At 44.2% G+C, this 12,275-nt stretch overlaps 1 protein-coding gene across 3 annotated transcripts in view; it reads left to right on the plus strand.

The window, feature by feature from the left end:
- AK4 (adenylate kinase 4) overlaps positions 1 to 12,275 on the plus strand; it is a 67,443-nt gene that overhangs the window by 24,679 nt on the left and 30,489 nt on the right. For all 3 annotated transcript variants that reach the window (XM_080657422.1, XM_080657423.1, XM_080657424.1), the window contains exon 3: positions 9,634 to 9,753. In XM_080657422.1, coding sequence (XP_080513548.1) covers positions 9,634 to 9,753 — 120 coding nt within the window. The remainder of the gene's footprint in view (positions 1 to 9,633; positions 9,754 to 12,275) is intronic.

The raw sequence follows: 12,275 nt of genomic DNA on the forward strand, positions 1-12,275 counted from the left end.
ATGATAGTATTTTCAAATAGTATCTCAAGTAGAATGGCCCTTATTGATCCTTTAAAATAGTCTCTGCCCTCAAGGGAATTATGATATGGTATGGAGGATATGTAAACAATCTCCACGTAACAAGAAGAATAAGATGTAGGTACAGGTACAACCACATATGGTTGTACAGGGATGGGGCAGGGCACCTGGCTAAAGGGTGTATATGGGGCCTGCAGTCCAGCTTGGTTCTGTCCACCAAGCTGTTTCCTGGCACACAGCTGAGTCAGCCTGGGGGAGTGGGTATCTTCCCAAGGGGGCATCTTTTTTTCTAATCTGTACAGAATCATTTATAGACTAGCTTCAGCCCAGGTTCTGGTGGACTGAAGAAGAGGGGATTACTACTCTGAAGGAAGTAGAAAATATATGGCTCTGAGGTGATTGGCACATGTAGTACTTGAAGGGTGCCTCTTTCAGCCAACTTTTGGTAGCCCTTCAAATTCCAGCTCTAGGGTAGGAAGCTTTCCTTGTGTCTGAGCGTGGATCGAGGTGTCCACCTCTGTATCCCTGTCCTGGGCACATCACATCAGAGCACTGCCTCCCTCCTGACCTGCCTTTCCTCCATGAGACTGTCCACTGCCTGAGGGAAGGGAGCACAGTCTTTCTCAGCGTGTGCCTGGCACAGCGAGAAAGAGTCAGGGATAAAGGAACTCTGTGGTGGGAGGTGAAGTTTGAGGAGTAGTGCTTCCAGGCCAGATCGGAGTGATTCTGAATGCTAGCCTAAGGAGTTTCCATGCCATCCTGTAGGCCAGGGAATGCATTGTTGGTGTTGGAGGAGGAAGTGACCTGTGCTGACTTGTGGTTTGGGAAAGTGCCTCTGGAAGTTGTGTGGAGGATGGGTTAGATGAGGGAGAGGGCCCTGGGGAGAGGTTGACTAATTAGTAGGTACAGGATTACAGGGTACTTAGAGTTTCGTAGGAAGTAGCTGTGAAGAAATACATGCTGTAAATTTATTTATTTATTTAGTTGAAGCTATAGTGCCTACTGAGAGCAAAGTGGTTGCACAGAGCAGGACCAGGTATTTCCCCACAGGGCATACTATCACCAAGTAGGTAAGTTTTGCCAGAGTTCACAAAGAAACTCACTTCTCACTATGCTCTTGTCCCTTTAGACAGGGGCTTCACTATTCCAGAAGGTTAAAAGGTTCTGCACCCAACCTCTAACATTGGTGTGTGTGTGTGTGTGTGTGTGTGTGTGTGTGTGTGTAGGGGGAGAGGGAGTTGGCACATCACCAAGTAATTCTCCAGTACCAGCCGGGTGTCTTACATTTCTTTTTTTTTTTTTTTTTTTTTTTAAATAAATCTTTATTCAGATTATTACAATTATTTCTCCTTTTTTCCCCCATAGTTCCCCTCCAGCCATTTCCCACCCCACCTTCTGCCCTTACCTACCCCCCACTGTCCTCATCCATAGGTGTATGATTTCTGTCCAGTCTCTTCATGAACCCCCCATACCCCTTTCCCCCTGAGAATTATCAGTCCACTCCCTTTCTATGCCCCTGATTCTATTGTATTCACCAGATTATTCTGTTCCTCAGGTTTTTAATTCACTTGATTTTTAGGTTCACTTGTTGATAGATATGTATTTGTTGTTCATAATTTTTATCTTTCCTTTTTTCTTCTTCCTCTTCTTTAAGAATACCTTTCAGCATTTCATATAATACTGGTTTGGTGGTGATGAACTCCTTTAGCTTTTTCTTGTCTGTGAAACTCTTTATCTGCCCTTCAATTCTGAATGATAGCTTTGCTGGGTAGAGTAATCTTGGTTGTAGGTTCTTGCTATTCATCACATTGAAAATTTCTTGCCACTCCCGTCTGGCCTGCATAGTTTCCGTTGAAAAGTCAGCTGACAGTCGTATGGGTGCTCCCCTGTAGGTAACTAACTGTTTTTCTCTTGCTGCTTTTAATATTCTCTCTTTGTCTTTTGCTCTTGGCATTTTAATTATGATGTGTCTTGGTGTAGTCCTCTTTGGATTCCTTTTGTTTGGGGTTCTGTGGGCTTCCTGGACTTGTAAGTCTATTTCTTTCACCAGGTGGGGGAAGTTTTCGGTCATTATTTCTTCAAATAGGTTTTCAGTATCTTGCTCTCTCTCTTCTTCTGGCACCCCCATAATTCTGATGTTGGTATGCTTGAAGTTGTCCCAGAGTCTTCTTACATTATCTTCAACTTTTTGGATTTTTTTTTTTGCTTTTTGCTTTTTCGGTTGAGTGTTTTTTGCTTCTTTGTATTTCAATTCTTTGACTTGATTCTTGTGTTCCTCTATTCTGTTTCTGGGTCTCTGTATAATATTTTTTATTTCAGTCAGTGTATGTTTAATTTCTAGTTGGTCCTTTTTCATATCTTCGAGGGTCTCGTTATATTTATCGGCCTTTTCTAGGATATTCTTAAAAAGCCTTATAACCGTGGTTTTGAATTCTATATCCAGTCGTTTGTTTTCCTCCATTTCTTTCGTTTGTGATCTGATTCTTAGACGCCGCATTTTCACTGCTTCCCTGAGTTGGTAGATTTGTGTGCTAGGTTTCGAATTTGGCCCAGTGGGTCTGCCTCCCCAGTTAACCTGAGGTGGACACTCTTGGTGCACCCCTTTGTGGACTGTGTGTACAGCCTTGTTGTAATTAAGTCTTTATTGTTGTTGGTATCACTGGGAAGAATTGACCTCCAGGCCAGTTGGCTGTAAGGATCAGCTGTGTCTATGCTGGGAGAAGTCCGGTGCTGGAGACAGCCTTATAGGATTAGACTTGCCAAATTGCAATAGCCTCTGTGCTCAGCTTGGATGGGGTGGAGTCTCAGTCTTGGCTTCCCATCAGCCTTGCCCTTGCTAGCACGTGTGTGCCTTCAGTCCTCTGCCTTCCCGGCTCCCGATTCTCCGCCCGAGAGTCCAGACTCCCCCCACAAGAGCGTGGGTCTCCGGGGGCTCGCCTGGAACTGGGGTTCACTGCAGTCAGAACTGGGGCTCACTTCAGTCAGAACCGGTGTTCAGTGCCGTCAGGAGCCTCTGACTCCCTTCTGCTAGGGAAAGCCTGTGGCAGCCTCCGCAGCCTTTGTGCACACTGGCGCGAGCAGACTTTCAGTCTTCCGCCTTCCCCGGCTCCCGAGTCTCCGCCCGAGAGTCCAGACTCCCCCCACAAGAGCGTGGGTCCCCGGGGGCTCGCCTGGAACTGGGGTTCACTGCAGTCAGAACTGGGGCTCACTTCAGTCAGAACTGGGGTTTTGTGCCGTCAGGAGCCTCTCACTCCCTTCCGCTAGGGAAAGCCTGTGGCAGCCTCCCGCAGCCTTTGTGTGCACTGGCGCGAGCGGACTTTCAGTCTTCCGCCTTCCCCGGCTCCCGAGTCTCCGCCCGAGAGTCCAGACTCCCCCCACAAGAGCGTGGGTCCCCAGGGGCTCGCCCGGAATAGGTGTTCAGTGCAGTCAGAACTGGGGTTCAATGCGGTCGGGGGCTCCCTTCCCCCTTCCGCCAGAGAAAGCCAGCCAGGCACTCCGCCGCCCTTCCTCTCTGCGCGCACAAAGACCCTTTGCCGTACCTCCAATTCTCTGTGAGCTTTTCTCCTTCCTTCTAGTTGTAGAATTTTCACTCAGTCAGCTTTCCTGCGGTTCTGGATGGTGTCCGTTCTGTCTTTTAGTTGTAGTTTTGAAATTGTTGTGCGAGGCAGCAGTTTAGGTGTTTACCTATGCCGCCATCTTGGTTTCTCCGGTGTCTTACATTTCAACTCAATTCTGACATTGTCTGTCTGGAGCCAGGGTCAGATCCCATAGGTCAGTGGTTGGCAAACTCATTAGTCAACAGAGCCAAATATCAACAGTACAACGATTGAAATTTCTTTTGAGAGCCAAATTTTTTAAACTTAAACTTCTTCTAACGCCACTTCTTCAAAATAGACTCGCCCAGACCATGGTATTTTGTGGAAGAGTCACACTCAAGGGGCCAAAGAGCCACATGTGGCTCGCGAGCCACGGTTTGCCGACCACGGCCATAGGTTAAAGGGTTCAGTCCTGTAAGTTCACCCTCTCGTTCAGATTGTCAGGCCAGTTGGTCACCTGTGCTTCTGACCTGAGTATAAATCAGAGATTCCCACGACTTCTGCCTTGGGTTTTGCTGCGAGACCAGCTCACAGAATTAAGGAAACCCATTTACCTACTAGATTATCAGTTTATTACAGAATATATTAAAGGATACAAATCAGCAGTGAGATGAAGAGATACAGAGAGTAAGGTGCTGAACAAAGGAGCTTTTGTCCTCATGGAGTTTGGGGTTTGGCATGTTGAAGTGTTGTGGTTCCCTAGCCTGGAAGCTCTCTGAACCCCCTCTTTTTTTTCTTTCTTTTTTTTTTATGAAGGCATATTGCATAGGCATTACTCATTGACTCATTGGCCTCTCCCCTTCCAGGAGGTCAGGGGGTGGGAGTGAAAGTATACCCCTCTATTCATGGTTGCTCCTCTGGCAACCAGTGCCCACCCTTAGGTGCTTTCCAACAGTCACCCCATTATTATAAACCCAATTGTGGGAATGGGGCTTATTATGAATAACAAGACATCATTTCACTTTTAGGGCTCTGGCACATTTTCAGGAACTAAGGACAAGAAACCAAATATTAATGAAAGATGCTCCCATTGCTCTTATCACTCGGGAAATTCCAAGGCGTTGGGGAGCTCTGAGCCTTACTTTGAACCATATATATTTCTTATAAATCACAAATGTACTCTTAACATTCAAAGTGCTTGTGTTCAAGGATATGCTCACAAACATTCAGAGATAATGTAGTGTGACTAGTGGTAAAGGAAAGGAACTCTGGGACTAGTCTGCTTGAGTTTGAGTTCTGTTTCCACCATTTATTAGCTGAATTACTTTGGGCAAGTTACTTGACCTCTGTGCTTCAGTTGATGTATGAAATGGGAAAAATAATAACATCGACTTCCTAGATCTTAGGATTAAATGAGTTCATATATATAAACTACTGAGAATAACACCTGCCATATACGAGCAAATTACGATCTCCATATCCTTGAATGAAATTTGCAAAGGGGCATTATTCCAAATCCTTTACCACATATTAACCACATACAACTTTTAAAACAATCGTAGGTGGTGGTATTTCCTATTATAGATGAAGAAACTGATTTATAGATGAAGGCAAAAACACACAATGTGATCAAAGTCTTAAAAGCCTTTACATGGCAGTGTCAGAATTTGAACCCAGGAAGTATGACTCAGAATGTTCTTCATACCTACCAATAGCAAGTGTCACGGAATGATTTAAGACCATGTCTTTTTGTCATGAAGGAAAAGAAAGCCTGCTTTTAAGCAAGGCCAACTGAAGGGTGGATACTGGACATCCGAAATGAGTCATTGAGTTAAGTGCCAAAACCCCCCACCCCCTAAAATTAGGAGTTTCTTCCATAACTCTCACCTCTAAAGGCCCTTGGTATCAATCTCTTAACCAAGATTTTTTTGAAGCTTATTTATTTATTTATTTTTTTAAAATATATTTTATTGATTTTTTTACAGAGAGGAAGGGAGAGGGATAGAGAGTTAGAAACATCGATGAGAGAGAAACATCGATCAGCTGCCTCCTGCACACCCCCCACTGGGGATGTGCCCGCAACCAAGGTACATGCCCTTGACCGGAATCGAACCCGGGACCCCTCAGTCCGCAGGCCGACGCTCTATCCACTGAGCCAAACCGGTTTCGGCAGCTTATTTTTTTTTTAACCCAAAGAGATTCATCAAAGTGATATCAAGGATAAATAATTTATAGAATGTTTTTCTTTGTTTTATTAATCTTTTTCAAGTAACTACTTCAGTGTCAAAATATTCTTAAGAGTGGGGGGATAAAGAACTTGTAGCTGGCAGAATCACAAAGCCATAGTTCATTTTGACCACTCCTCAGATGGTGCGTGTGTGTGCTTTGGCATTTTCAATGACCTTTTGAAGAAGGGCTGATACTGGGAGTGGCAATGGTTTCTCCTGGTTTTAGGCAGCCTTATGAAGGAATCAAGCTGTTTTTACAGGGTTCTTTTATTCTCAGTGTTTTCTGGCATGAACAATTAAAAGGTCATTGAGCCCAGCCAGCATGGCTCAGTGGTTGAGCGTCGACAGGGCGCCTGCCCGAGTTGTGGGTTTGATCCCCGGTGTGGGAGTTATAGGAGGAGCCGATCAATGATTCAGTGATTCTCTTTCATCATTGATGTTTCTGTCTCTCTCTCCCTTCCTCTAAAATCAATAAAAATACTTAAAAAGAAAATAAAAGGACATTGAGTTGTTATCTGTTTCTGATGATTTGGCTAGTCATCTTGGGGAATTTGCTGCTTTGTGAACACTTCTCCAGCTCTGTCCAGGTTGCCCTTAATTTATAGGCGATCAGAACAAAAAGACAATGTGTGCTTGTCCGCAGCCTTTCTTTGGAATTCTACCTGAAAAATTGGAGCAGCCATGTGTTGTATCCAAACGTGCTAGCATTAGCACTTAATATTGCTTTTCTTCCCAGCAAACTGACCTGGGCAGGTGAAAGTCATGTTTTCCAGAATGGGCCTCTGTCTTCTGACCCACGTTGTATTTCTGTTTGCTGTTGAGCAAGGTCTTCATTCAGATGTAGATATATTATTAAATCCATTTTGCTCTGGCTGTTGACCTTTGCAGGTTTTCATGGTGGGGATTGAGAAATGTGGTGGAAGGTTGATTTTGGAATCAGATTGAGGACATACCTATCCTGCCTGAGAAGAGCCAAGGCTGCCCAAAATAGTTGAAAAACCATGTCGTCCAATCCCGAGTCCAGTTGTCAGAACCCCTCTACAGTATCCCTTCCCAGGCGGTGTTTGAGTGTCTGAATGGAGACTTAGGCAATTTTTTTGAATCACTTGAAATTCCCACTACTAGTCCTAATTCTAAATCCTAGGCTTTAAATAAAATAATGCCTTTCTCATGTATCAAGTATTAGCTCATGGGTAAAATGTTATCATCTCCTTCTCTGGGTCTTCTCTTTTCCAAAGAAGCTGCTACCTACTCTTTCCTCATGGGATGTCTGGAGCCATTTCACATCTTGGTCTCTCACCTTGGAAGATGTGTACTTGTTTATATCTACCTTAAGGTTTGTTGGATGGGACTAAGAATAGGGCTCTGGGGCTGGTTGGCCTGACCATTGCAGAGTAGGACAGCACCAAACTTGTCAGTTATTCCAAGCCTACTATGTAAGTGATTTTTTTCAGATACAGAACATACATACCCTACAGGTATTACTCAAGAGAACTGAAAGCACTGTTCAGACCAAGACTTGTGCACGAATGTTCATTGCCGCATTATTCACCATAGCCCTGAAGTGGAAACAAACAACCCAAATGTTCCTCAGTGAACAAATAGCTAAACAAAGTATGTTCTATCAGTACAATGGAATAATAGTATTTGGCCATAAAGATGAATAAAGTACTGATACATGCTACACCATGAGTGAACCTTGAAATCATTTGCTAAGTGAAAGAAACCAGACACAACGTACCACATGTTGTGTGATTCTGTTTATATGAGATGTGCAGGATAGGCCAATCTTTAAAGACAGAATGCAGGTTAGTAGTTGCCACATGCTATCAGGAGGAGGAGATGGGGAGTGACTGCTAATGGGTTGATAAAAATGTTCTGGAATTAGGTAGTGGTGATGATTGCACAACACTGAGAATGTATTAAAAACCACTGAGGCCCTGACCGGTTTGGCTCAGTGGATAGAGCGTCGGCCTGCGGACTGAGGGGTCCCAGGTTCGATTCCAGTCAAGGGCATGTACCTTGGTTGCGGGCACATCCCCAGTAGGAGGTGTGCAGGAGGCAGCTGATCGATGTTTCTCTCCCATCAATGTTTCTAACTCTCTATCCCTCTCCCTTCCTCTCTGCAAAAAATCAATAAAATATATTAAAAAAAAAAACCCACTGAGCTATACATTATAAAATGGTGAATGTTGTGGTGTGTGTTATGTCTCAAAAAGCTGTCATAAAAAATGGCTGTTACCTCCCAGGTGAAGGTGAGGATATATGAGGATGAAATGAAATGACACATACAATACTTAAAGGAACATAGTATGTATTAAGTTAATGATCACTAGTGTTGCTCTTAAGGAAATTAATACTGCTTAAATATCAGTACTTTTCTTTACTGCCACCTCTCTAGAATATTACCTGTTACGTAGTATGTAATCAATCAATATTTTCCCATTCATGTTCAGCCACATTCAGGAATGTGCTTGTGTTCTGCTTCTTCAGGGAGTTATTGAATACGCATCTCCTGGGGCCTAACTGGGCTACTTTGGTCCAGTAGGAGTGATATGGAGCTCTTCACAGCTCATGTTTTAGTGTGGAAGTTGGAGTTAGGAGTAGACTCAGCCTTGAGAAGGAAAGGCTCTACCTTAAATTCAAGGTGAAGGTGGGGGAAAATGATTCTTGAGCTCTCTCCCCACACCCTCAGTAATATAATGCTGCTTTATGTTTCTATAAACTTCATTGGCTTGCCAAAACCGGTTTGGCTCAGTGGATAGAGCGTCAGCCTGCGGACTGAAAGGTCCCAGGTTCGATTCCGGTCAAGGGCATGTAACTTGGTTGCGGGCACATCCCCAGTGGGAGGTGTGCAAGAGGCAACTGATCGATGTTTCTCTCTCATCGATGTTTCTGACTATCTATCCCTCTTCCTTCCTCTCTGTAAAAAATCAATAAAAATATATTTAAAAAAAAACAAAAAACAACAACAACAACAACAAAAAAACTTCATTGGCTTGTGGAGAATGTGACTCCTCATGGTTCACCAACAGTTCCCTGGAGAGCAGATGACTTCATCTTGGTTAAATAAAAACTCAGTGCCTAGAAATTTAACCAATTTAAACTGATCATTTATTCTGCTGAATCTAACTCACAACTTCTACAACTAAGGCATTGTTATTTTAAATTAAGATAGAAGCATTTTTTCCTGAAAATAATTAAAAATTTTTCATTCTTTTATGAACTCGGCATTCCACTGATAACACTGAGTTAATTTCTTTTACAATTACGTCAGCAAGGCGCTATTTGCTTATTCTGAGTCTCTGGAAAAGATAGAGACCTGTTGTGTATACTATCCAGCATTCTTTCTAGAAGAACAGTGGAAATGTTTTTCCTTTGGTCTCTAAGGAATGGTTGTGCTTCACAGCTTCCTTCAGTCTTCTATATACTATGTCGTGTGGTTGATCACTTTTCCTTGTTACCATAACTTGTTGGGAGGCTCAGTATCCAGTTTCTGGCTCACCTTCAGGGAGTCGCCAGGACTCCTTCCTGGCCTTTTGTGTACCACCCTCTTTCCAGACTCCAATTTTGTTTCCTACTCTTATTTTCATGTTATGTCTAATTTATGTTCTTTTATGTTTATTTCTTCAAGAGCTGCTTTTATAATTCTTTGGGAGGCAAGAGGGAGGAGATGGTACCACCATTACTGAAGCAATATTTAAAACTTTACTCCAAAACCTCCCCCCTGCCCCCAAATGAACCAGGAGGAATGGGAGAGAAGGCAAAATTGTCCAAAAAGAATTTGTAAGATTTTTATTTTTATTTTTGAAGCTTTTTCTGAGAATCTCTTTTCCCGGCCTTTTTAACAGAAGTTGGTGATGTGGCAAAGCAGTACATAGAGAAAGGCCGCTTGGTTCCAGACCACGTGATCACACGCATGATGCTGTCAGAGCTGGAGAACCGACAGGATCAGCACTGGCTGCTAGATGGTGAGTGGGACCCGTGGGTAAGATGGATTTCTGGGAATAGCTTGTTCCTAATAGAATTCCGTTATTGTTCCAGTTTGATGATGCCTTTTCTTTCCATGATGAAGTTGTTATAAGTATATCTGAAACCAGAGGTTCTTTCATTCATAATAGGCCACAAAAATTTAAGCCAGGAGTTACCATTTTTCACCTGTCAGATTAACAAAGATAGAAAATTTGAAAATCTTGTATTGAGTATATGGGAAATAAGTATTGAGTATACAATGCACAACCTTTGGAAGATAGTTTAACAGACTTTATACTTTTTGTTTCAGCAGTTCTTTGCTAGATTTCTTGCCTAAAGATACAGCTTTAAGGATGTTTATTTTCAGTATCTATACTAATAAAAGGGTAGTATGCAAATTGGTCATGATGCCCTTACAGTAACAACCGAACAGCAGGCTGCGTGGGGCGACAAGGCTGACGGGGGTTAGCAAGGGATGACCAAGCGACTGACCAGCAGGCTGCATGGGGCGACCAGGCCGGCAGGGGGGCAGTTGGGGGCAACCAGGCAGGTGAGGGGGGGGCAGTGAGGGGTGACCCAGCCAGCAGAGGGGGACAGTGAGGGGCAACCAGGCTGGCAGTTGGGGGTGACCAGGTCGGCGGGGGGGGGGGGGGGAGTGAGGGGTGACCAGGCCGTCCGGGGGGACAGTGAGTAGCAACCATGTCAGCAGGGGGGCAGTGAGGGGCAACCATGCCAGCAGGGCAGCAGTGAGGGGCAACCAGGCCAGTGGGGGGGCGGCAGTTAGGGGTGACCAAGCCAGCAGATGGGAGCAGTGAGGGGCAACCAGTCTAGCAGGGGGGCAATTGGGGGTGACCAGGCCGGCGGGGGGGACAGTTGGGAGCGACCAGGCTGGCGGGGGGGGGGGGCAGTTGGGAGTGACGCGGTCAGTGGGGGGGTGCAGTTGGTGGTGACCAGGCCAGTAGGGGTGCAGTTGGGGGCAACCAGGCCTGCAGGTGGGGCATTAAGAGGCAACCGGGCCGGTGGAGGGGCAGTTAGGGGTGACCAGGCTGGCAGAGGGGGACAGTTGGGGGTGACCAGGCCAGCAGGGGGGGCAGGCAGAGGCAGTTAGGGGTGATCAGGCTGGCAGGGAGGGGGAATTAGGGGCAATCAGGCAGGCAGGCAGGTGAGCAGTTAGGAACCAGCGGTCCTGGATTGTGAGAGGGATATCAGACTGCCAGTTTCGGCCCGATTTAGTCAGACATCCCCAGAGGGGTCCGGATTGGAGAGGGTCCAGGCTGGGCTGAGAGGACCCCTCCCCCCCTCCCCGTGCACAAATTTCATGCACCAGGCCTCTAGTTATTTATAAAGAGCAAGACATTGGTAACTAAATATCATAGGAATGTCTCATATTTGGTACGTACCTATGTTATAATATGAATAGATCTCAACGTAAATTGCCAAGTGAACAAAGCTAGTTATAGTATAGCATACATTGAGTATTATTTATGCAAAAATAAAGGGATGGCATAATATTACTGTATATACTTAGAAACACATGCATAAACTATCTTTGGGATATAAAAAGCTGGTAACCGTGGTTGACTCTGGGTAAGTATTAGGATTGGGAGACTGACTTTTCACCATGTATACATACGCCCTGGTACTGTTTGATTTTTAATATGTATTTAAACAATACATGGACCTATCTGAAAACTGAGTGGTTCCTGACCTTTTTAGGCATTATGGATCCCTTGATGACAACTATGATATTTCACCTAAGAAAATACATACAGATGCTCACACACACAAAATACTGCACAATTTTGTACTTTAACAAGCTGGAATTCAGAATCTTCTACTTTAAGTTTGCTGATGAACATACTGCTTTCTATGAACAAAATATGGATTGTGAAATTTAGCTCTAACAAACTTCTTTCCACTGCAGGGCTGTTTTTGTCTAGTTCACACAGTGCACACATTTCTGTCTTAATTTGGTGAAACTGAAACCTCGGGAAGCTGACAGTTGAAACCTTGTTTGCCAGCTACAGAGAAACCAGAGGAATTGTCCCACATTCAAACTATTAGGTTGCCTGTATTTCAGTTAAAGTCTAGAGCCACAAACCTCTAAAATGACTGATATGGTGGAATATTTATTCTATGACATTGTTTCTCAAAGTATATAGCATGCAGTGCTTTTAATGGCTAGACCAGAAAACAGACTTTGTGTTCAAATATATTTAGAAAATGTCAGTTTAAATATTAATTGCTAACACTGTGTGTCAAGAATTATTCTGAACACTTACAGGGTTTCATTACCTGTCCAGAATTTCTAGTAGTGTCAAAGTTAACCAGTTTCCTTTACTTCAGGATTTTGCCAAACTTATTTTCTTTTTTATTCCTCACTGGAGGATATTTTTCCATTGATTTTTAGAGAGAGTGGAAGAAAGGGAAAGACAGAGAGAAATATTGATGTGAGAGAAACACATTGATGGGTTGCCTCCTGCACATGCCACGATCAGGGCCTGGGTGGGGGAGGAGCCTG

The sequence above is a fragment of the Plecotus auritus genome (assembly GCF_963455305.1).
Source record: "Plecotus auritus genome assembly, chromosome: 2".
Lineage (NCBI taxonomy): Eukaryota > Metazoa > Chordata > Mammalia > Chiroptera > Vespertilionidae > Plecotus > Plecotus auritus.